Source organism: Rousettus aegyptiacus, unplaced genomic scaffold, assembly GCF_014176215.1.
Source record: "Rousettus aegyptiacus isolate mRouAeg1 unplaced genomic scaffold, mRouAeg1.p scaffold_m13_p_2, whole genome shotgun sequence".
Classification (NCBI taxonomy): domain Eukaryota; kingdom Metazoa; phylum Chordata; class Mammalia; order Chiroptera; family Pteropodidae; genus Rousettus; species Rousettus aegyptiacus.
This window is the reverse complement of record NW_023416295.1, coordinates 97,539,637-97,566,300: the sequence shown is the minus strand read 5'-3', so window position 1 is coordinate 97,566,300 and position 26,664 is coordinate 97,539,637. Positions and strand designations below refer to the sequence as shown.

The 26,664-nt window shown below is 34.5% G+C and overlaps 2 protein-coding genes across 6 annotated transcripts in view; one reads left to right on the top strand and one right to left on the bottom strand.

Annotated features, from left to right (window-relative positions):
* Positions 1-261: 261 nt before the first annotated feature.
* Positions 262-20,235, bottom strand: RAD51AP1 (RAD51 associated protein 1). Of its 2 annotated transcripts, XM_016150136.2 has the most exons (9): positions 20,112-20,234; positions 17,456-17,505; positions 16,176-16,317; positions 13,787-13,896; positions 12,334-12,420; positions 11,708-11,857; positions 7,429-7,593; positions 4,149-4,298; positions 262-1,521 (listed from the first exon to the last, which is right to left on the bottom strand). In XM_016150136.2, the coding sequence occupies exons 1-9, from the start codon at positions 20,126-20,128 to the stop codon at positions 1,385-1,387; spliced, it is 1,008 nt and encodes a 335-aa protein (XP_016005622.2). In that variant the 5' UTR covers positions 20,129-20,234; the 3' UTR covers positions 262-1,384. The 2 variants fall into 2 exon arrangements, with proteins under 2 accessions (XP_016005622.2, XP_036092383.1); XM_036236490.1 differs by lacking the exon at positions 4,149-4,298 and having other exon boundaries at positions 20,112-20,235.
* A 108-nt stretch (positions 20,236-20,343) lies between these two features.
* Positions 20,344-26,664, top strand: part of CUNH12orf4 (chromosome unknown C12orf4 homolog) — a 38,530-nt gene continuing 32,209 nt past the window's right edge. The window contains exons 1-3 of one of the 4 annotated variants that reach the window (XM_016150133.2): positions 20,344-20,661; positions 21,906-22,100; positions 23,485-23,630. In XM_016150133.2, coding sequence (XP_016005619.2) covers positions 20,634-20,661; positions 21,906-22,100; positions 23,485-23,630 — 369 coding nt within the window. In that variant the 5' untranslated portion in view covers positions 20,344-20,633. The other 3 variants (XM_016150134.2, XM_016150135.2, XM_036236488.1) reach the window with 3 other exon arrangements.

The window sequence follows — 26,664 nt, the reverse complement described above, 5'->3', positions numbered from 1 at the left end:
TCTTAACAAATTTTATGGTAATTTTCAGTAGAAACTATGACATGGAGAAAACAGGTTCATCAAGCCGGTGCCAGATGATTAATCAATGGAATCAGTACCTACTATAGGGTAGGCTCTTAATAAATGTTTACTGTTGAACTGTAACATGTAGAGTATCTCAATACTGTGTAACTGGAAAATATATTTTAGAAAGGGGGTGGGGCTGGGTAGGTGAAGTAGTATACAACAGTATAAAAATATACACTAGAAAAGAACAAAATGTACAATGGCAATAAGCAAATGCTCACTTTAATCATAATTCTAAATTACTTGTTTTCACATTAACATAGATGTTTCCATAAACCAAGAAACACTGGCTAAGCATTATACATTTTTTAATAGTTAACATGATTTGAAGAATTCTTATTAAAAGTGCTCAGGAGTGGGTTGAAATTCTCACTATAAATACAAGGTATCTATTACTATTTTGATTCACAACAAAGTTTCCTGATCTAAGTTTTCAGACCTAAGTTTCATGAATAGCTAGCTATACTATCTAATAATAAAAGAGATGCCTAGGTACTGGACAATCACCCTCTAAAGCCATGACTTACATAAAGTGATTACTTTAACAACACCCCCCTCCTTTATATTTATAACAAAAGGCTAATGTTTATTTTGCCAGGCATTCATGAAATTTAGACAGCCAGAGACAGATGGATATAATGGTAGTATTAAGAAAAAGAGTATATCAAAACGTCTTCATTTTTATTAAAGATTTTTGACAATAAGGGCTTCATAAAATGTCAAGAAATTCTATTTGCTATACAATAACCATCTATGTCTAAGTAGGAAACATATGCAACTGTTTTAATGTGTAAAATAATTCTGAATTCTTACTATAAAAATATTTGGCTAAAATACGAAACATATTTGCAATAAAACTGATAATGTAGCTTAAGCAAGGTACCAGGTTTCGGAAATGTCTGGGGTTCTGGGAAAGGGAATGTTTCCTTTTGCCAGATAAACTGTGAACTAAGCGAAGGTGCTGTTAACTAGACAAAGCTAGAAAGAAAGATCATGCTACTAGAAAAGAACAGCACGTAACATGGACTTTCACTGTGTCAAACTGACAACCACTTAATGACAATGACTTATTACACATAAGGAAAATAGAATATACTTTTCAGAAAGAAATAACATTACAAGATAATTCATACAAACTTCTTATTGAAATATTAAATAGCACTCCAGAGAACATAATCACTAAAAGGTAGAAATTAATTTACTTGACACTAAAGAATTCCTTTATATTACAATTCTCCTTAAATGTAAACACAAATCAAATATAAACACACTTGTAAAATTGTGACTCTGTTAACCAAACATTTCTTTACTGCCACACTCAGCTACTGGCGGCATTTGGATGCAAAGGTTTAACTCGTGCTAATCTGGATAAGCCAAGGCGGAGACTCTGATTTGGGGATTTAACAGACAATCCTGCCAGTGGGCTGCTGCTGTTGCTGCTACTCCCAGATACCGCTGAAAGAAAAGATATCACTTGATGATGATAATGTCAGAAATCTCTTAAAAAAATAAATGTATAAAACAAAAGCGATAACCATAGTTAAACATTATTCTGCTGTATAGGTTCTATCAAGTTATCAACAAGAACAAAAGAATGAAAAGTACTAAAGAGCAGAAAAATTATAGTATTGCCTATTTTCAAATATGCCTAAAGGGCAAGGAAAAGATATATCAAAAGCTTTAAGCATGAAAGCTGACACAGGTTAAGTTGGGAGTGAATAACACTGGTTGTAAAGGCATAAAGAAATAAACGCAATTATAATTTCTAAAGTCGTAGAAAAATCTAATGCATTTTTTAAAATCATGAAACTTTTATGAGTACGCCTTTGAATCTATTTTTTCAAATACTAAGTAACTTTAAACTTGAGAAATGCCATTCTTATTTATTTACACTGGTTTCATTGCGCTAGCACTCCAATGTAGCAACTATTTCCATCAAGTATTAAATTTAAAATTTATCTACATTAAGTGTTCATGGCAGATCATGACTATAGTCATGATAAGTACAACTGTGTGTACTTTTTTCAAAAGAAAATTTATAAACCTTGCCATGTTTCTAACCATCTGACTTATTATTCTTAATTGCATGCATGTGCCATATATCAAATTCTTTCAAACTTTCGGGCTGTTTCTAGTTTCTCACCATGTTTCTATAAATAGTTATAAAAATCTAATCACATTACTTTTTCTTCTTTTGAATTCTTTTTTGGGAATAAATTCCCAAGACTAGCTCCTAGGCCAAAGAACAGATTTATTTTTATGGCCCCTGTCAAGCTGTCCTATAAAGAGATTGTAAGTTTATAGTAAATAATTATACCCGACAACCCAGAGTATACTGGATTATATTGTTTTATTATTTTATGAGGTATAAAATAGTATTTTATTACTTTAATTTATATTTCCTCAATTAACAGTGAGACTGAAATTCCTTTTGTATTCATTTCTCATTGTATTTCTTGGGGCATTAGTACGTTTATGTCTGTGGCTCATTTTACCATTGCGGTGTTGGTGATCTTCTCATATTTGTAAAAACAGGTAAATAAATAACTGGCAACCTGAGGGTCAAATCCAGCTCTCAAAAATACTGTTTGGTCCACATGGTATAAATAAATGTCAACTTTTAAAAATTAGGAGATTTCATTAAAATCTAGATGTCTGGCTTCTCTTGAAAAAGTCAGTTCTGAAAATACCATGCCCATAATCCGCATGTAAACAATTTGATGGAGCTGAGTGACAGCTGTTTCCTTCCAAAGAGGTATGAGCTCTAAGTCCAACAATCCCTGGTCACTCAAGTTTGTTACATGGGCCCAATTTCCTTATACACTTCACTTGCTCTACCCTTTCACATAATAAATCTATAAGCACTTTGTGCTTTATATTAACTCTTTATCCATCATTCCATTATTTCCTTCATCTTTTTTATTATGCTACCTTTAAATTTCTATAGTCATTATATCATTTGTTTTAAATTTCTTTTAAATTTTGTTGGGGAAGCACTAATTATTCTTAGAAGAAATACACTAAGGATTATCCTTCAAACCATAAGGCATCATTATTTCAGTAACTAGTCTTCCTCCTTACCTTCTCCAAAAAACTATTAAGTCCTCATTAAAATTCTAGAATTTTTTTAGTCAGGAAAAGACTTTAAAGATTATATAGTGCCTAATATTTGAGATGATGAAATGAAGATTTAGAAATTAAGTAATCCGGCAGTCTCAGGCTAAACCCATCTATTAATACCTAGTTATGACTAGGGCAGTGACCACTGTGGACCAATCAAGAAACATCGCTGAAAAGAAGTAAACCTGAGTCAACTTGGAATGACTTAGAAGAGACAAATGAAGAAACATACCAGAGGAGAAAACTAGATAAAGAGAGGCTCTAAGAATATATACACTGTGTTTAAGGAACAACAACAACAAAAAAGGTATCAATTTCATTGGAATAGAGGATTCATGTGATTGGATAAGGGAAAGTTGAAACAGGACTAGCTAGGAAGTCACCAATAGTTTGAATATAAAATGAACAGGGCCTGGATTTGGGTTTTAATAATGTCAAGAAAGATGAAGGTCAAAGAATTCTTGGAGCATCGGTGGTGCCTGGCTGTGGAACAAAAGAAAACAAAAAGAAGTCAAGTTTGTATGGGCTGGAGGGTGAGTTTGCTAGGGCATGTATTAAATGCTGGAATTCCCATGTACTGGCCCTGATGCTTCAGTTAGACTATGGGGGTCAAGCAGGTTTTCAGCAAACCAATTTGTTGCCAAAAACATATGTCAGGAACCTTGAATGTTAATACTCTTTAACACTGTAATTTTATTAGGAATTTATCCTAAGAAATATTCAGGGATGTGCCCACAGATTTCTAGAATAAGCATGTTTGTGCTTATTGCAACCTTATTTATAACACTGAAAAAATACTACACAATCTAGATGCTCAACATGAGGGAGTGAGACATAATGAACCAATGTAAAATCTTGGTTTTGAAGAAAATGTAATAATATGTATAATGTTTACAGCTAGAAAAGCAATCTACAGTGGTAATTTTCCAAGCCCCTTCCCTTGATTAATAAATATATCATACCTGGTGGGACCCATTTAGGTCTCCTGCTTTCAGTTGAAGGACTACGTATTTGTAATGGTTTCCTAGTGGCCTCTGAAGAATGAGAGACCTTTTTCGGTGAGGGCTGAGATTCTGATTTGACAGCAGCTGGAACAGAGTCTACTGAAGTCTCTTATTTGAAAAAGATTTATAAAAAAGTTTGTCACAGAGGAAGATTAAGTCTGGTATGTATGTGTAAAAATTATAGATACATAATCTTATAAAAATTAAAAAGGCAGTATCATTTTGAAAAATTCTTCTTAATCAACATTTATTATGAACCCATTAGCCATCATTTATAAGCATTTATACGATAGGTGGTACAGTAAGCATATCGTATACATTATCTTTAACCCTTAGAGCAACTCTGACACAGATATTACTGTCTCCATTGTCACATAAGGGAACAGAGAGGTTAAGCAATCTGCCTCCAGTTTGACACCTAGTAAATATTAGAGCCAAGATTAGGAACCAGGTCTGATTCCAAAGTTCATACTTCTAAACATTACAACAGTGTCTCATCAATATATGTCAAAGAGACAATATATTAGACTCCAGGGTTACAACGAGTATGTAATTCATGGATCCTGCTCCTAAGGAATTCCTATGGACCAGTCACTAGACTCTAGTAGAAAGGGCAGCAAAGTAATATGTATAATGCAGTGTGATAAGATATGAGAGACTCTAGAGGTTTGCACAGTAGGAGAGAACCTACAATCTGTATATATATTTGCACAGATTTAGAAGTCACAGGAGGTGGGTGGGGATAATTTGAGCCAAATCAAGGATAGAAGGTAAAGATGACTTAGAGGAAGTTTTTCCAGGCAGAAGGAGTACAGCATGCAAAGCTGGATGATGTAGCAAGTTCCATAACCAACTACTGCTTCAGTATGGCTGGGGCAGGAATGGCAAGCGTGGGAAAGGTAAGATGGCAACTAGACTACTGAGAAGGCTCTTATGGTGAGAAGTGATAGAGCCTGAACTAAGTGGGGAATGGAGGAAAGAAACAGCAGACTAGATAACTTTTAGTAATTAGATGTGGGGAGGTGGTGATGGAGATGGAATAATCATGACTTGCAAGCTCCTGCCATGGGCTCACTGCTTGATGGCGCCATTAACTCGAAAATAAACACAAGAATGGGAGTAGGTGTCTTTTTCTTTTCGAGGTGGGGAAGAGAGGTAGAATATAAAGTCACTTTCAGATAACTCTTGCTTTGAGATACGATACCTAAGGGGTATCTAAATGCATATGAATATGAACATTTTCACTACATACTTTTCTTAATGTTAACATTTATATTCCCTAGATCAGCACTGTACAACAGGAGCTTTTCTGTGATGCTAGAAATGTTCTCTATTTTGTGCTGTGCAATTCAGTGGCCACTAGCCACATATTGTTATTGACCACTTAAAAAGTGGTTAGCAAAATCAAAGAACTGACCTTTATATTTTATTTAATTTTAATGAACTTAGGTGTAATATAGCTACATGTGGTGAGTGGCTACCACAGTGGACAGCTTGAAATCTCTTCTTTCAAGGGAATTATCACATGTACCAGATGAAAGACTCTTATAGGCTACTCAATACATTATTAGTGGAACAAGAAATATCCATCTTTCATAATTTTTAATCCCATTATTTAGGAGTTAAATTTTACTTCTAATATTATATAGTAAACTTCTTCGAGAAGCAACTTGCTCTAAGGTATATAAAACTTTATATGGTAAATTCCAACTTGGAAACTGAAAGTTTTAGTTTTTAGTGTATTTTGGGGAGGGAAGCATAAACGAACATCTAAAGAAAATATAAAACATATTCATATATTTAATGACTTGCATTATCACAGTTTGTGGCAGGCAGAATGACCCCTCAAAAACATCAATATTCCAATTCCCAGAGTATGTGCATAGCAAAGAGACTTAGCAGATGTCATTAAGTTCAGGATCTTAAGATGGGGAGATTATCCTGAATTATCCAGATGGGCCTAATACACATAAGAGTCCTCATAAGTGAAAGTGAGAGGCAGGGGAGTGAGAGTGATGTGATGTGAGAAAGTCCCTGTTAATGCTGGCTTTGAAGATGGAAGTGGGGCACCAGTCAAAGAACGCAGGCAGACTCTGGAAGCTGGAAAGGCAGAAAAATGGATTTTCCCCTAGAGTCTCCATGAACAACAAAGCCCTACTGATAGCCTGATTTTAGCCCAGTGAGAACCATTTTGAACGTGTGATCTGCAGAATTGTAATATAATTTTTTTGTGTGGTGTTTTCAGCCACTAAGTTTGTGGTAAAATTTTACAGCCGCAACTGGAAACTAATATACAGCTTTATTTCTAAAATCTCTTGCATTTGAAATGTAATTTCTGGAAACTAGATCCATTTGACAATTTAAAAAAACACTAATTAAAATCTCTACAATTCTGAATACAGTAGAAAGAGGAATATGACTCAATTAGAGTTTAATTCTTATTTCTTATCAAGTGCTCAGTACCATGCTATTTAAGGCAAGAGCAACTCCCACCATTAGTAAATGGAGTATGAATAATAATATTTTAGTTTCAAATAGTGTATATATTAAACAACTAAGACATAAAAACATATATCAATAAGTAAAACAAATCAGATTAAAGTTATGTTATAATAAACTATCATATATTATGAACTCAAAAACATCCTAATTTCTTTTACAAAAGAAATGGGTACTCTATGTTCAAGTTGTCACAAATTCCAAAAGTTTTATCATAAAAATGGTTTCTAATTGAAGTTGTTTTGAAAAAACAAAAGGGCCCTAAACATGTAGTAAAACAGTTCTCAAGTCAAAGATTAAGGCAAGCATGAAAGCAAGAAATTAAAATCATGGAAAGTTCCCCATTTAATTGCCCAGAGAAAACGTGGTCCAGTGGATAGAGTTTAGGCTCTGAATGGATAAACATGGGTGTGAATTTTAGCCACTTACTTATTAATTGTAAGAATTCTAACAAAGTACTTAACCTCTCTGAGCCTTGATTTTCTCATTGTAAAATACAGGTGATAATAGCTATCTAGAGGGTATCTGTCAGTGGTAATACATAAGAAGTGCTAGAAAGTAGTGGAGCCCAGTACACTTGGCTGATGTTTTCCACCCCACTCTGCTTTCTTCTATGTACTTTAATTAGAAAAGAACGCTGGCCAACTGTTAAGGAGAACAAAGGCAAAGACAAGAAACACCCATTAAATAAACCAAATACATTTCCTTTATAAAGTTAAGTGTTTCGTACTAAACTTACCCAAAGCATTACATTTGGATTTAGGTTTCTTCTCTTTCTTTTCAACTGAGGATTTAACCTTCACTTCTTTCTTTTTAATTTCTTTAACTTTACTTTTTCTCACAGTGAAGTCTTCATCATCATCTTCACTTCCACTAAAATCAGAATCATCTTCAGAATCTTCACCTAAAACAGATTACATACTTTTCTCTGTTGTGAAAACTGAGACATCTATGTCCTTGACTTTACCCACGGCTTTTGCACCAGGTTTTGTGCACAGCACCTTTGTGCTAAGCCATTTCCAGTGGCAAAACACTGTACAGTTGCCTGGGTTTGAATCCTGGCCCTTCCGCTTACACGTTGTGTGCCTCAGTTTCCTATGTCTAAAATGGGGATAACCATAAAACCTACATCATAGGGTTGTTGTGTTTGCTATTACTATTACCATGATCATTTTCCATCAGTAATCTTTACTTTCAATTTTACCAGTTTAACTCAGTAACTTTCGAAAAGAATGGTAAGGTATAATGTTAGCTACTCTTTCAAAATGATACTCTTGATTGTAATAATAACAGTACACTTTCCCTTAATCACATAAACTTCAACGTTCTAGAATAGAAACACATTGGGAATTGAGTAGAGACTAATTATACCACAACAATTTTAACAGATAATTCTATATATGATTTCATTTGGAACACATACCTAATTTCCTACAAACTCTTTTCTGTACTGCATGGAGGGGATTTAATATGTTAAAGAAGCACAGATACTCTGGAAAAAAGTATGGAAGATACCTGATAGTTAAATGGCATATGGTTATGGAAGAAGATGTAGACCATACAAAAAATGTATTAAGGAAAAAAAAAGGTCCACTCCCTAATTTCACCACCCAGAGATAACAACTATACGTCCACCATAAATAATATCTACCTATCTATACGAAATATATTTTATATAAAAATATGAAATATTTCAAACATATTCAACAGTAGATAATAATAAACTATTCAACAATCATCAATTTTTTTTAGATTTGTTTCATCTATCTCTTTTTTCTTTTCTCTCCTTTCATTCTTGGAGTGTATTAAAATAAATCCAAGGCATCATATCATTATACTCCTATATGCTTCAGAATGCATCTCTAAAAAACACAAATTTTTTTTTAAACAAAATAATGTCATTGTGATCATTATGATATCTAACAATGTCAACAATAATTTCTTGGTCTCATCTTCTACCTAGTCCATTTAATGACTTTTAATATAGAACAATATCCTCTCCTTTTCCCCTTGCCTTTGACTTGTTGAAATAACCACATCAGTTGTCCTATAAAAAGTCCCATGTTCTGAATTTGTCTGTTTACTTCCTCATGTCACTTAATTTATTCTTGCATATTCTGTGAACTGGAAGTTTCTCAAGACTCAATTAGAATCAGGCTCACATTATTATTATTATTATTTTTGGCAAGAATACACTTCATAGGTGATGCTCTTTACTTCGTATTATATCATATCAGAAAGCACATAACGTATGGTTGTCCCACTCTTTGTTGGTTCAATAGATGCCAGCCTGAATTCTCCATTGTAAAGATCCTCATCAGCCTTCCATTGATGCTCTTTGCCTAATTAATGATGATCATTGTGAACTTTAAATTGCAAATTTCCTTTTTCTATCATTCTTCCCACACAAATAAAATTTTTTAAAAAGATAAGAGTAATCAATCTACATATTCACACAATGATTACTGTGTTATATAGAATTAACCATATAATATCATCAGATCACATAAAGGCTGTTATAAATAGTACCTTGCAAAATCAAGCAATTATTTCTAGAATCCCAAGAGGATCTAGGTTCGAGATGGCAAGTAGTGGAGAAGTTTCTCCAAAATTTCAGAATATAAAATCTAGGAGGACAAAACTCCCTACATATCTAACAGTTCTAGTATTGCATGTGCTCTTTTCTTGGCTTGAGAAGATAAACGGTAGCAGCTGGGTATAATAAATGTATTCTTTCCTGCTTTTAACGTTTTCTATATCCTAAATCACTGTTCGACAGTACAGAACTTAAAAATCTATTCTCTCAAAACTATGGCTCACATTTCAGCTTGAAAATATTTGTTTATACAGATTTGAATAAGGAAAACACTTAGAACCAAGAAATTTACTTTTTAAAATAATTATGTTCTTAAAAATTTTTTTAACTGTGGTAAAAAAAACCATGTAACATAAAATTTACTCTTAGCCACTTTTAAGTGTATAGATCAGTAGTGCTGAGTACGTACATTTAAATTGTTGTGCAACAGATCTCCAGAACTTTTACATGGGACAAAACAGAGATTCTATATCCATTGAACAAAAACTCCCCACTCCTCCTCCCCCAATCTCTTTCTACTTTTGGTTTCTATGAATTCAACTACTTTATATACCTTAAGTAAGTGGAATCACACAGCATTGCCTTTGTGACTGGCTGAGTTCACTTAAGTCTTCAAGGTTCATCCAAGGTGTGGCATGTGACAGGATTTCCTTCCTTTTTAAGGTTGAATAATATTCCATTGTATGTGTATACACATTTTGTTTATCTGTTCATCTGTCCATGGATATCTGGGTTGCTTTCACCTCTGCGCTATTGTTAATAATGCTGCTATGAACATGGGTATGCAAATATCTGAGACTCTGCTTTCAATTCTTTTGGATAGACATCCATAAATGGGAACACTGGATCACATTGTAGTTTATTTTTTGAATAACTGCCATACTATTTTCCACAGAAGTTGCATCATTTTACACCAACAGTGATTAGGATCCTACTTTCTCCATATCCTCACCAACACTTGTTATTTTCTATTTTTGACATCTTAATGGGTGTGAAATATCTCGTTGTCATTTGGATTTGTATTTCTCTGATGATTAGTGATATTGAACATCTTTTCATGTGCTTTTTTGGCCATTTGTGTATCATCTTTGGAGAAATGTCTATTCAAGTTCTTGACTATTTCCTTTTAAGAGCCAAGGGGTGATTTTAAAGTCACTATCCAAATCATGATTTCCATAAAAACTTACTATTATAAAATGGTTTAAGAGAGATTGTCTGAAGTGAGAATGCAAATAACACAATGTTATTGTTTTTAAATATCTATCATACCTCTGGAAACATAACCCATGAATTCCATAAATCCAACAAAGCAAGCGATTTCACTTCCACATATGTAGCAAACGTTTTGATACTTGTTCTGCTATGCTTCTTGAAGGTATTTTCTTTCACTGGTTCCTACTTTTTGATGCTCCATTTATATTAGTATTTCTCAAATTAATATCAGACCACCTCCCTTGGGATCACAGGGGTCACGTGGAGGAACAGGTATTAGTTAAAAAGGCAGAGCCTAGCCTCTGCCTTGCCTTCCTCTTCTCCGTAGCTCTTCTACGATGGCACTTGACACATCATGGGCAGCCGGACCTCAAATAATATCATTTTATTCAATGCTGTTTCATTATAACAATGATGAGATGCTATAGGAACTTAACTCTTGTTTATCAATTAGCCTATGGTAAAATTGGTTTCACGGTCCGTCATTTCACTTAAAGTCGCAGAACCCATGGACAATGTTAACTGAGAACTTAACCATATTTGATTATTGTCCATGTCCCCTCACTAAAATTTAAGTTTCTTAAGGGAACTCTGTTTTGTTCACTGCTGTATTACTAGTATCTAGAATACAGTGCACATAACAGGCACTCAAATATTTATGGAATAAATGTTGATGAAAAAAAATCTGTTATTGTTTGATGCACCATCAAGGTCACTATGCTTCCCATTTGCCTGAATTTCTGAATGGGTCAGAAAACAACTGTCATAATAAAACTGAGGTTTCATATCACTTCTACCAAAAATATTTCATAAATTTCTACTACTTACAGAAAAAGTCTACACTTCTTAGAATGAGTCTGAAACCCTTCATGATTTAGTGCCAGCCTGCTACAACATTCTTCCCTGCAGGCCTCACTGCACTGTCATCTGGGTACTTGTCTATCCCATTTTTTATGCCTATTAGTCAGAAAAGCTACTTTATCCCTTTGTTTGCCTAAATGCTACTCATTTTTCAAGGCATGGCTTAAAGGTCACTTCCAGATAACGTTTTTTTTACCCAAATGCCACAGCTGAATTTAAAACTGTGTTATGTGTTCCTCAGGTTTGCATACGCCAAACATTTAGCACTCTGCTTTGCACACATTAATGGTCTCTAAGAACATTTTACTGACTGTCCATAGAATTACTTTTGAGGTAGGATATAACTTACCAGTTGCAAAGTCTGGTTCAGAGTCATTAACACTACCACCATCACTGCCTTCCAAAAGAATTTTCCTCTGTTGTACCACAGCTTGAGATGCTGCTTTTCTTCTCCCCTGAGCACCATGAAAATCATCTTCCTCCGTAATCTTATCCAAATCTTCAGGGGAAGCACAGAAATCAATAGAAAACTTTTTGTGACAGGCAATACTTCAAGAACTGGAAGTAGACTCCTTTTACCTCTGTTGTTTTTGTTTGCCTAGCTATTGCCCCCACCTCTAGTGATAAGATAACATAGCCCAATCTAGGCCAATCATAATAAGTTTCCTGGCAACAGAGTCTAGTTTAAGGATAACGCCAAGCCTCAAAATAAGAGTCTTTCCCCAGGAATTTTCAAACTGGAAATGGGAAGATACAGCCCCTTTCTTCAGTGGTCAACTATTGTGGATTAGAAGCCATGGGTAGTCATGAGCCTTCACCGGGAAATAAACTGGTCAACAGTAAAAGAAAAGCAAAACAGAAGGAAATAAAGGAGAGAGATGAAGAGGTTCTGGCTAGTTTCAAGATTTCAAATAATGAGTTAGAAAAATAGCTTATTGAAATAAATAAATACGATTATTACTATAAAAAACTTACCTAAATAATCACTGGCTACACTGCAATTGGAGATGTGGGGGGACTTATCTATTGTTTCTGTTTCATTATTGCCATGTTTTTCAGCGCCTAAATGTAAAAAAGAGGTAAGAAGAAACAGATGTACCTTAATCAACCAATGTCTAGATATAGGAAGATTAGTGCTAAAATAGCATCCAGATACAGATAATTGACCCAAACTCAAACTAGCACAATGAGTTTAATTGGAGAGGGTAGAATATTATTAGGAGTTTGGGCTCTGAATTAAAGTTAATCAAACTTAAGCTCAAATTCAGATTCTACTACTTAAAATGGGTATATGACCATGGGAAAGTTGCTTTCCTCTCTAAGACTTAATTTCCTCATCTATTATGGAGATAAAAATAGTGTGGGGATTAAATGGGGTTATTGTGGAGAATTAAATATCAACCACATGTGGAAATTGCTTATAGTAGTGCCCCAGCATATAGGAAACAGTGAATAAATATGAACTATTATATTTGCATAGGCAGAACCATCCTTTTACTAGCATAAAGACTCTTCAATCATTTAAATAACCTTAAAATGACCTAAAGTATTTTAAGAGTACTTTAAGTCATGATGACTGGTACTGTTAAATCCCAGTGCTACAAAGTACATTATTCTATGAGAAGCAGTACTTCTAAAGAAATCCTGCTCTATAGTCTACAATCTCATATAGGAGATAAATTTGTTTTTCTCGATTTTAGATATATGAAAACCCACTTTTTAAAGTTTCTTTGATTCCTGATTACTAAAAGGCTCCCTAATCAACACTGCTCTCATTTATTTTCAAATAGGAGACAATACTGATTTAAACATCTATACCCCTAAATAAGCTAATGGGCTAAAAACACCCTCCAACATTAAAGCAGTTAAGCCAAAACAATTTAATCCAAAAATCATTTTAGAGTTTGAATGTCTTTTCCAGAAATAATAATTTCTGCCTTTCCAGAATATCAATATTGACATCTGAGGCAGTTGCCAGAAAAATTAAAGGAGAAAAACCCAGAAAAATCTAGAAACCATAGATCCCTTAATTCTACTGAGTTTGCTAACCAAATTACTACCTTTAATCTTTGTAAATAAAAATTGCCATCATTAGGTCATGTTTAGCTAATTTGAATTTTGAAAGAGGTAGATTATTAGGACTGTACAGGTCATTTCAGTTGATTAAGAAATCAAATTTTCACTGTATACAAAGATGAAATTTGAACGTCCAATTTCAAAGTTCTGGTACTCAAGTTCACTTTGAGTGTTAAGCAGATGTATGTGTGTGTGTGCAGAATAAACAATTAAATCCAATCGTACCCTCTGCAACTTGCACCATTTATAATCCAAAGAATTAAAATTTTATTCTTTCCTCTGTGAACACTAATGCAAAGAAATGATTACAAAAGCAATAAGAATATTATAAATATATAGAAAATAAAGTTACTTTTATCTTGAGACTCTTCCACATCAATGGTGACTGTTGGAAGTTCCTTCATTGATAATGCTAGTGCAACTTCTAAGCCTCTCTGGTAGAGCTTATCATCTAAAGTCATCCTAGAGTAGACACACAAATAATAAGTTTTTTAAATTATCAACCTCAATTAAACAGAAAAATTTGAGATTTTCCTGAATTACTATTTAAGAGTCGCTAGCCTCACAAAAATCTTTTTAAACAATAATCATGATAATTGACCTTTAAGGATAAGACTTCTAAAATGTATCAATGCCATATTTTAAACTAGCATAAGAGATTTGAAACAAGAGCGGCAGGTGCTGTTGCACTTACTCTTTCTTGTGATGTCTGTCCTTACTACCAGTTCTGCTCAGGTGGGAAGCACTTGCTCAACCTAGAATAAAGACTCAGTTCGAACCTCACTTCCACCTAGAAATCTTCCTTGATCTCACCCACACCTCCTCAGCTATTATAGATCTTATATGTATGTATATTTTTACATGTGTTCCTCCTAATCTAGACTTTAACAAATATTTCACCAAATACTTAACTGTGCATGAGGCACTGTACTAGACAGGATACAAATGTACCAGCAAGGACTCTGCAATTAATAAGGACAGTAGGGAAATAGGACATACTAATAAATATCCCATATAGGCAGATTATTATGTCTCCTACGTAAGGTGGTTAAAAGTATTGTGGTGTGTGAGAGGAAATTAAAAACAGATAAGGAAAAGTTGCACAAAGGAAGAAATAGTGAGGTACATCTTGGAGGATTTATTATTTTTTTAATAACAATTTTGTTGAGATAGAATTCATACAGCATAAAATTCATCCTTTTGAGGTGTACAATTTATCAGGTTTTAGTACATCCACAGAGTTTTGAAACCATCACCATTATCTAATTTCAGAACATTTTCATCATCATGAAAAGAAATTCTGTATCCATTAGCATTCACTTCCCGTTACCCTTTCCCAGCATCTGGCAACCAATAATCTACTTTCTGTTTCTATGTAATTGTCTATTCTGGACACTTTATATTAATGGAATCATACAACGTGTGGCCTTTTTTCTATCAGCATAATGTTTTCAAGGTTCATCCACGTCGTAGTATATATAAGTACTTTATTTTTTTATTGCTGAATAATATTCCACTCTATGGATATACCACATTAACCTTTTATCAGTTGATAGACATTAGGATTGCTTTCCTTTTTTGACTGTTATTAATAATGATGCCACCTTCATGTACAGGTTTTTGTGTAGGCATATTTTAATTTCTCTTAGGTAAATGCCTAGGCCAAAGCATATAACTCTGTGTTTAACGTTTTGAGAAACTGCTACTCTGTCTTCCAATGTAGCTGCACTGGTTTACATTCCCAGCAACGATGTATGAGGGTTCCACTTTCTCCACATCCTCCTTAACACTTGTTACTCTCTGTTGTTTTTGATTATGGTTTGATTTGCCATCATTTCCCTGATGGCTAAGGATGTTCAAAATGTTTTATGTGCTTATTGGTCATTTGTATATCTTTTTTGGAGAAATGTCTACTTAAATCCTTTGCCCACTTTTTAAAATTGGTTTAGCCTTTTTATTTCTGAGTTTTAAGAGTTCTTTAAATATTCTGGATATAAGTCTAGAAATAAAATATATGATTTACAAATATTTGTTTCACTATATTTAAAATGTAGCCTGAGCTCAAAAATAGAAATTAAAAAAAAGAGAGAGAAAGAGAAAGTAAAGAGAATAACACGGGCTAGGTTTTTCTTTGTTAATGAACTTTTCTCATACTTATGGCAGTAAAACATCACATGCCCCATGCTGCATTTGTTAATATTCCTCTTCTGTCCATCTCTTCTCCATACTACAAGTTTTGGGCCTCTTGGGACTTCATTCCCTCACTCTCTCTCTTGGAACTAATGGAATCCCAGGGTTAGTCTAGAAATTACAAAACTTCTCACTGCTGGATAAATCTCAACAACGTAAAGAGAAAAATTTCGTCTGCAGAAAAACACATGGTTTTAAATTTTAGAAAAATGTCCTTAAAAATGTAATTTTTAACAAAGTAGTCTTGTTAGACTTGAGGACTTTAAAGACAGGTGTTGGGTCCTATAAAAGTAAGTCATAACTCCAAAACCTTGTTAAGTATGATTGTCTTAATATTTAAATGGATATTTCCTTACATGTTTGTGAATGTCTTTTTTAAGCCAGAAAGTCAGAAGGGAATTAACAGAACATCTTTATTCTCCTACAGGCACTAAATAAAATAATACCTATGACTCTGCTCGAGCTCTAATTTAAACCAAGAGTTCGGATCTGTCTCTCTTCTAAATTAATACATCTAATATCATATATTTACTATATGTCTTACCTCTCACCTTTTTTTAGGGGTTTTCTCTTGTAACAGGATGTCTTCTTTCTGGAGATTCTTCAACTTAGTTTTTGGTTTTTCTAGTTTTAACTCCTTTGGTGTTGTTTTGGATTTCTTATTTAAAGGTCCGGTTGCAGAAACAAAATCATCTATTTATGTGTGAATTAAAAATAAAATATATGAAATTGCTTTTCCTAAATAAGAAATAAAATTACTTTCTTAGTAGTTTAAATTCATTATAGTATGTGTTCAAGTTTTAAAGATTAAGCAAGTTGCTTAATTTTCACAATCTAAAAAATACCGTTGGTATATTGTCTTTATTCTTGCTGTTTTTCAACTTTGTTTTAGTAGCCTTTATTAAAATATCAATCTATCAAAAATTAATTCACTAAAATCTAATTTAGTTCTGTTGACACTCAATATAAAATTGCTGCTGTATCTTTTAAACTCATATGTGACACATGTATGCATACTTTCAGGGTACACGTAGTCTTAATCATATACTTTAGCATTTATTAATACATGTTGTCTCTTTTATGCTTCCTCATGTAGAAATCTGACTGACTGCCTTCAACTCTACTGCATACTGTCTATAACACAATGGGCAATTTATAAATATTTGGCGACAGATTGATGACAGTGATAAAAAGCTACAAATTACATTCTGTATTATTTTCTCCTAAGTCTTAGACACACTTAAGACTGTGCCCAAGGTGAAAAACAGATTCCTTCAAACCTCAGTTACTAACTATTTGACTCAAAGAAAGCTCTGGTGGTCTTAGAAATACAAAACCTACTTCAAAGTAAATGCAATCTAACCCAATGTTTCTTAGGCTTTTTGACTGAAGTTCCCTTAATATTGTGGAGACAAGTAAATATATAACCCAATGGGGTATAGCCTAAGCCTAACCTTTGGTCAAGATCTTGTTTTATTGTACAATTAATAGAGATTTCACATTATATTCTGTAACACATTTGCGTCTCAAGAAAACAGTGTGTTCCTTGTCAGGGGAAAGGATGGGGGAGGCAAATCCCTCTTCGAGAAACATGGTCCTGGAGTAGTTTTATCCTATTTCACCTGGCCGTGTTTATATATCACTCACCTATATAATTCTTGTCAGTGTAATTATCAGAGTAATTATTCCAAATGCTTAGAAAATTAATTTTCAAGACCTACCTCACATGCAGTTGGGTAATATGTTCAACATTTGAGCTATACATATGTGTCACATTTCAGAGGAAATAAATTTCCAAATCTTTAAAGCAATAATAATAATCTCCATTTACCATCGCTGTCGGAGTCTTCAAACTGTGAGTAATTGACTGGTTTCTTATGCCTATGACCAAGACAGAAATTTTTCATTTACACAAATGTCAATTTTCTCACATCCAATCCTTTTAAGGCTATTAAATTGTCTTGAGTAAATAAAAATGTGTTTGGATTCTCTTAAGAATACTTAAAACACGATTTGGATTTTAAGGATTTAGCATTAGATAAAATAGTGATTACATACTTGATGTACCTGTGAAGAAAAAAAATTAATTCAGATAACCCACAGTTAGAATAATCAATACAGTTAACACTTACAATTTATATACTGTTTAATTGCTGTTGGGCATTTAAGTAAAAGTTCCTATTGTATATACTCTTGTTTTATATGTGCATTCTGTCTTTCTCATTAGATTATAAACTTCTTGACACTAAATGCCATTTTCTTTTTTTGAAAATCTTACTACAATACTAAATAATGTTCTATATGCAATGGACACTTAAAAGATGTTGAATAACTCTGTCCTTGCCACCTGAAATGAATCTTTATACTACTTTCGAAGACAGTAATATTCAAAGTGAAAAAATAATTTCCTTCCTTGTTCCTCTAGGCACTAAATGAAATGGTATTCTAGTTTTCATTTCTGTCTTCTGCCAAATTCCCAAGTGTGACTAATCTGACAGTTGTTCTTTCAAGTAAAAATGGTTTTCTATGAAGAGGCTAGTTCAGCTCACAACTCAATCTCACAAGTGCTTTTCCTTAAGACAACCATTGTAGAAGGGATCTGTACTTCTCATTTTCTCATACAGAATATTAAAATAAAAGGTACTCTTATAACTCTCCTACTCCTTGGAGTTGAAGAATTTGAGAGCTAAATAGAATATAGAAAGCTTTTTAGAAATTCTGAGATTGAATAACAGTAAAATAAAATCAAAACTTTTTTAAAAAAAATATGCTCAACAGTTAAGCTATAATGGTATAATTCTTATTGTTTCAAGCACATTAAGTAAAACTTCCATTTTCTTTTTTTCTTTACTCTAAATGTGTAGCAGCAAAGAATACCATAACCACTCACACAATTCAGTGCCACCTGCCTCGATTCATGCTAAGTTGCCAGCCATTTAACCATCACTGCAGTGAAAATGACTGAACAATGAAAGAAGCCAGTAATGTCTTACTATTATTATAAAAAGAGTTTTGAACTAATGGACGTCCTGAGAGGGTTTCAGAGACCTGTAGGGGTCTGCAAACCATATTTTGACTGCTATTCCAGACTAAGGGATTATGTCTTTGCTCCTGAATGTTCAAGGCCCACTTCAAACTTAACATGTTCAAAAAGGAACCTTTGATCCCCCAGACATCCTGAACCTGTTTCTTTTCCTAGTCTTCCCCACCTCAGTTAATACAAATATCATTCATGCAGCAGTTCAGGCCAAAAATATTGTGAAGTCATCCTTGATTCTTTTTTTCCCTTACCTTCACATCTACTTCATCAGCAAGTTCTGTCAGCAATTATTTCCAAAATATATCCCAAATTCACCTATCCCATTTCATGTCCACTGATAATACTGTATTTCAAACCACTATCCAATGATATAATAGCCTCCTAACTGGTTTTCCTGCTCCCGTTCTGGTTACCCCATCTCTCCTTCATTCTCCACCAGGAGCCAGTGAAGTGTATACAACCAAAATAAGATTTCTTAGAATAAAATCCAAACTCCTTTCTAAAGTGTACAAGGCCCTCCCTGTTCTGGTCCCTATTTCTCCGACCTAATCCCCTACAATTCTCCCTACTGCTTGCTAATGCTACAGCTTTAGCGGCCTTCTTTCTGTCCCTCAAACATGGTCAAGCTCAGGGCCTTGGCTCTTGTTCTCTCTATGTGAATTGCCCCAGATTTTCATTGGCTGGGTCCTTATTGTCATTCGTGCTTCAGCTCATGTATTATCTCCTCAGAGAGGCACATCCTAACTACCCTATTTAAACTAAGGCTTTCCTCCTCCTTTCTCTCACATCGTGTTATTTTTGGCACCCTATCCTTACCCCTTGACTAGAATGTAATAACCTCCTGCACCTAGTACAATAATATATAGAAGTAAGTCTATTCTATAAACGAATGGTTAATCTTAGGCGTCCAAAGCACTCAAGATAAGCAGAGGAAGTTTCAAACAGTATAGTGGAAAGTGCAGGGGTTCTGGAGCCAGGTGACTTAGGTTTGCGTACTATCCTGCCACTCTCTAGCTTTGTGACTCAGGTAAATTGGCCTTTATGCCTAGGAGTTGAAGCAGATAAAATAGAGATACCTAAACTGGTATATCAAACAACTGTAGTGATGAACAAATGAAATAGCACATAAGCAGGAGCTTGGTGAAATGTAAAGCGCTGTTTGTACGCTACTATAACAAGGTCTTATTTGAATGAGGCGTGTAAAAGAAATAGCAACGGCTGTGAAGGGAGGCAAAGAGAAGGAAAAAATTAGGTTGCTAGGATACTTCTGAGGAATGGGTGGTCCTCAGAGGAGACCGGAGTTTCCCAGTAACTGTCCATCCCACCCCACTGTCGCTACCCTCTGTCCTACTCGGCCCTTTCCCCTCAGTCGTGTGTAAGGTGAAGTTGTCTACAGCGTGTTCCTGCTCTTTCTCCCCATCCCCGCCGGATGTCCTGAACTACTCACCTCACAGGCCGCACCATGGCTCCCTTCAAGGCTGAATACTTACAGCTCTCAAGTTCTGGTTGGCAGCAGTGGCGGTTTCAATTCCCGCCCAAAACCAGACACCGGAGTTCTCCGCCCCCTGCTATCAGTCCTCCAATAATTACCAGCCATCCTTACGAGTGCGCACGCGCGCTGAGAAGAGTTAATTTGTTCACGCCCTCAGCAAGACATTGCCCTTCCGCTTCCGGTCTGCCAGAGCCGCGTTTGTACTTTGCTGCTACACTTTCGGCGCGACACTGGCTTTACGCCGTCTCTGAAATACACAATAACAGTAGAATTGTACCTTCTTAAACTTTTTAAATGATTAAGTTGAGGCAGGATAGAACAAGGGGCACTTACACTGAGGAATTTTCGACGGGGTGCCGGGAAAGAGGAGCAAGCGTGAGCGAATCTGCTGAAGCGGATCTGCTGGCTGTAAAAACAAGTCTGCGAGTCAGCTGATGGTCCCTGAGGCTTGGCCTGTTGACATCGCCGAGTGCGCGGATGCTTCAGGACTGCGGAGCTAGGGGAGGTGAGCCCGGAACCAAGAGTGAGGACGCTCTTTTAGAATGAAACCCCCTAATGGAGCTGTTGTTCCCTCAGTCGGCTGAAGCTTCTCGGCCCCGCAGTCTGCCCTTCTTTTGCGTGACTGATTTGAGCTGCAGAATCCCCACTCTGTTGGCGGTATGAGTTCTGACCAGCCCTCCTCTTCACATCCCGTTTTTGCATGGGAATCTTTCCTTAATTTCACCTCTGCTTGAAAAAAAAAAAGTGGGGAGAAGGAACTAAAGACTCAATTTGTTGAAACATAGTAGGTTTAAATGTTGAACTGAAGCTAAAATATTTAACCAAAGAAAGAAGTAAGTGTTGAAGGCAAAGGAAAGACATTCCAAAAGGTTGGGAGTTGAAAAAGAGATTTAGTATTCAAAGTAATTCTGTGTGGCTGGAAAATAAAGTTTTCGAACGAGTGCAGGTGCTGGGGAGAAGAAAAGTCTGGAGATATAAGCAGACGTGTGTGAGTTTGAATTTTATCCTGATACCTATGGAATGTTATAGAAGTGTTTTAAGCAGATTAATGTCATCAGATATGCAGTTGGAAAGATGAGTATGACTTCAGTGCTGTAGTATGATTTCAGAATAGTCTAAGAACGGTTTTGATGGGGAAAAGCCTAGAGCAGGGAGTCTGGTAAGGAGGCTGGTAAATAAATCTTACTTGATATTGATTCTTATTCTTTTTGACTAGATTTTCTTCTTTCTGAATAACGTCCAGTTTGCCTTGTGGGATATCTTGGACCTTCTATTTTCTGTATATCTTCTTCCCACATTGAGATCTTTCCAACACCATCTCCCGCCCCTCTGCCCCTAGTTTGCTTCTTGGTCCCTGATCTGTTTCTTTGATTTTGCATTCCCCAACTTTCATAAACTCTATATAAGCCCACCCACAGATCTCTTCCTGAGAATCCTTTTTTTTTTTTTTTTTTTTCCATGTTCTTTCCCTGTTCTGGAGAACCCTGCCTAGGAATGAAAAGTACCCCATGGGCATAATTTTTTTCTGAAATAAAGCTTAAAAGAAACTTTCATTTTAAAAAGAAACATTTCATTTTCATCATGAAGATGAAAATGCAGGGATAAATGTAGGAAAAAATAGAATAATTTGCCCAGGGTCACACAGATAAAATATCTTGAGCGGTGGACCATTTTCTTAGAAGTGGCACATCAGTAATGAAATATCATGTTTTTATGGACTTATAACCTGCTTTTTAAAACTTTCTACAGATATCCTGCCAGAGAAGATGAAGAAAAACAGAGAACGATTCTGCAACAGAGAGAGGGAATTTGTGTATAAATTCAAAGTAGGAAGTCAGTGCTTAGAACTGAGGGTGCCCCTCAAATTTCCTGTTCAAGAGAATGCCAGTTATTTACATGGACGTCTGATGCTACTGCACAGTTTACCATGCTTTATAGAAAAAGGTGAGGACTAATTTATTTTTAATACCACCTTATTTTTCTATAGTCTGTCATTAGAAGTTTCATATTAGAAAGCATAAACCTAAGAAGCATTGGAAACGACTATAAAATAAGAAGTGTTTAAAACTGCTTTTAAGAATAAAAAGGTTTTATTTAGTGCTTTTTCCTATAACTCTTGTAGTTGTTTATAAGGCAATTTAGTATAAAAATTAAATTACATAATGAAAAATTAGTTACAAAGTCTAGATTAGAACTTTTAACCTCTTAGTTTAGTTGGGTGAATTCATAAGGCACTTCAGCTATCATTTATTATATTATAGAATTATATTGCTAAATGCATTGCCCCTTTAATGATCTGGTTCTCAATTCCTAAGATGCCATAGAAGAGAAGGAATACTAACCTATGAATAATTTTTGCTTACCTAAGTTAATTCTATAAGATATTCCATATTAATCCATTTTTAAAAGTCTATGTTCTGTCTCACAGATGAGGACAAAAATTTAAATTGAGAATGTGTTGGATCATAGAAAGTTAGAGTTAGAAGGGAACCTAGAAACTTCCTAACACATTCTCATTGTACAAATAAGGAAAGATGTACATGAAAAGATTAAATCATTCGCCTAAGGCAGTTGTTCTCAAAAGTTTTTTCCTTATCAGAAGCAATACCATTTCCTGGAAAATTAATTAGAAATGCAAATTCTTGGGCCTCACCCTATTCTTGCTAAATCAGAAATTCTGGGGGTAGCAGGCTGCAAGCTATCTCAGTAAGCCCTCCAGGGAATTCTGATGCAAGGTAAATATTGAGAACCACTGGTGTAATATGACAAAAATAGTGGACAGAGCGAAGATCAGGACACATATGTTTTGACTTCTATTCCAGTGCTCTTTCCATTGTATCAATCTCTAAGTAGTGTCTCTAAAATTGGAATTATAGATCATCTGAATTAAATCAGTTTTAATATAGTGATTATTCAAATTTCTATTCCAAATTCAAAGCATAATAATATATATAATGAACTTTGTCATTTAAAAATATTCTACAGATTTAAAACCCTCTAAATCTATAGAATATTTTTCTTTATGTGCTTTTACCTGTTTCAAACTGAAGCATCAGGCTTAAGAAATTAACATTTCAAATTAGTATCAAGGTTATACATAAGAGTTAAGAATTTTGACCATTCTCCATGTATAACCTGTAATAGTAAAGAAAGATATTTGTGAAATTAGTTAAATGATCCCCTAAGCTTATTTTATTTTATTTAGACATTGTATTAAGGGTTTAAGCTTGGTAAAATAAAATTTTATGTTGGAATGCTTAGTCAGATAAAATGTTCCCTATTTATGTCTGGATTTTGCTGATGATGGCATTTCTTGTCCATGTTCCAGATTTAAAAGAAGCTCTGAGTCAGTTTATAGAAGTAGAATCCCTCAAAGATTATGATAGAGATGCAGAAGCATCACTGGAATCCGTGAAATCAGGTGAAGTAGATTTGCATCAGCTGGCAAATACATGGGCCAAAGCTTATGCTGAGGTAAGAAAATAGATCAGATTGTAAATTTCAAGGATATTCTGGACTTTGACAAGGATTTTTAAATTGCTAAGATAATACTGAGTTGCAGAATCCTTTTTTCTCTACATAAAAAATTTATTCCTTAATACACAGTATATCTTGATGCGTGAGTGCTTCCTTCCTATATTAGGGTAAGCACATAACATAATACTTTATGTACTTCCTTTATAAGATGAGATGGTATTTTTGTATTTCTAACCAGGATAACATTGCTAGATTTGGTAATTAATAATACAGAGCACCAGTTAAATTAGAATTTCAATAAACAATAACTTTTTAGTGTAAGTATATCCCACATATTCCATGGAACATAGTTATAGTAAAAAATTATTCATCGTTTATCTGAAATTTTAATTTATCTGGTAGCCATAAACTAGCAGTAGTTCATTTTAATCTGGTTTACTTTTGTTATATAGTTATATAACATCGTCATTTTTCCATTTAAATAATATACCTCATTGTATCATATAAAGATATAATCATTTACATTTATACTGATGACTCGAGGTCAACAAAGTTAGGATTGAGTTTTATATATCATGTCTAAGAAAGCAAAGAAATGTGTATTGCCTTTAAAAAAATCATCAAAAGGTGGTTAAGACAAATATTTTGTTATTTACGTGTTACATCTGAAATATCTAGTAAATCCATTTACAGTACACAGAGCCCATTCCTTCATAACCCTAGGTAACTGGTATCACCATAAGCATTTTGTTATTTCCCCTCTTTATTGTTGTTTCTATTATTCTCAACATTACTGAAATACTGTTTACCCACATGCTGCAGAGACGCGTTAGCCCTCTCTTGTCTCATGTACTACTACTCCATTCTGCCTCTGCTATCAGTTTGCTGCTAGGCATATTTTGATTTTTCTCCACAATGCTGCAGCTTCTAATCTTTGCCAGACCTTGTGCAATCAACTACACTGGTCCCTTTTCTTTTTTAATTCCTTCATTTGGTCACTGACTCCCATATTTCTTGACTTGTATTGAGCTGTTTGGTTTCTGTCATTTTCACAGCCAATAACAACCCAGATATAACCAAGAGGAAAGCAATATTTGGGTCTTTTGAGTTATTTTTCTGACTGTCAATATTTCCTTTTTTACTGTTAGAAATAACTTCTTTGCTTTATCTTTCCTTAATTCTTTAAAGACAAACAAGCTACAACGGTTCTAGAATTCTGCCATTGCTAGAAATATGAACTCTACAAAACAAGAGGTGCTATGTATCTTCTAAATTTGCATAGAGTAGGACAGAATACTTCTCAATTGATATGTGTCAATTTTAATTCACTGTATATCTGTACTCTTGCGATTAAATGAATTAAGTATAATGTTATATTGATGTAACTATTATTGCTACTATTGTTAGAATCATTAATCTGGAAGAGAGTCATTCCTATTTTTAGAACAACTAAAGCACAAAAGAATAAGTAAAACCATAAATTTAGTAAACACGGTATTTATTTATAACAAGATAAACTTAAATAAACATTTATTGACCTAATATTCAGGAAGTTTTCTCTTTGGTTACACAAAATCAGGGATAGGTTCTGCTTCCAGATTTGATAACAAAACAAGAGCAATTCTAGAGAAGGAACTGCTTTCTTCACAAACTCTTTCCTTCTTTCCTCAATTTCTCTACATGCTCCCACAGTATTTATACTGATCCTAATGCTGATTGCACAGTTATAACAGTCTGTGGACGTCTTTGTACCTTCCTACTAAGATTTTATGCCTCCTGAAGGTAAAGACTTATCCTCAGCTGTATACCCAACCTATTTTAGAGGTACAAAAAATGTTGTCAAATAAACCAAGTAGAATCATTATTGTAATACATCTTACAGCTTTATTTTTTTTTATCAGCTAGACAATGGAGTTTCTTTAAGTTTAATCACAGACATATCTTTTTTAATGTAATAACTATGTTTTTTTAACAGTTAATACATGTAAATAGTGTCATCTTTTAAATAAACTAGGAAACCTTTCTGGGCACAGAGCAAACTGCTTTGATTAATAAATACGACCTAATGGAGAAACATGAAGGGGAGAAGTGGGGAGAACTTAATTTATATGGGGCTAGAGAACTCTTCTCTAAGGAGGTAACATTTAAACTGAGACTTGAAAGATAAAAGATTACTTGGCCCAGAGTTCTGGTTTGGACTACTGGATGGTGGAATGGTGGCTCCATTCATGTGAAGAGAAGCAAGTATTGACATAAAAATGATGGCTTCAGTTTTATGCCTATTGAATGCAAAAGGCCTATAAGACACCCAACTGGAGCTGTCTCATAAGCACTTAGCTCTATAGGTCTGGAACTCAGGAAAGGTGATTGGACTGGAGACACAGGTGTGGGAGTCATTCATATATCTGTGAATTTCAAAGTAATGGATTAAATGAAATTGTGCATGGTTACTATGTAGAATGAGAAGAGTAGATGCCTGGACAGAATCCTGACAAAAGCCTGTATTATAATTGTGTATTGATTTAACCTGTATTTCCTACTTGTGGCTATCCAATTGAAAATGTCTAGTTTATTCTCCATTATACCTCTGGTATCTAGTGTCATGCCTGCAAATAATAGGGCTTTGGTATGTGTTAGATAGGTGGGTGGCAAATAAATTGATGAATGAATATACAAATAAATGAACAGACAGTAACACTTAAGCTATTAACAGAGGAAGAAGAACCTGCAAAGGAAAGAGAGGAACCAAAGAAGTAGAGAGAAGGCAAAAAATTGGGGTTTCATGAAAGTTAAGAAAAAAGAAGCACCAAGAAGGAGGGAATAGTCAACAGTATCAAATGCTGCAGAGATCAAGCAAGGAAAAGACTCAAAAATATCCATTGGTTTTTTTCAAATAATCTTATGGTAAGATCAGTTTCAGTGGATTGGTGGGGGCAGAAATTAGATTTCAGTGACCTTAAGAATGTGTGGAAAAGTGGAAGTAGAGAGAAGGGGTATAGGTAACTCAAGAAGTTTGTCTATATAGAGAAGA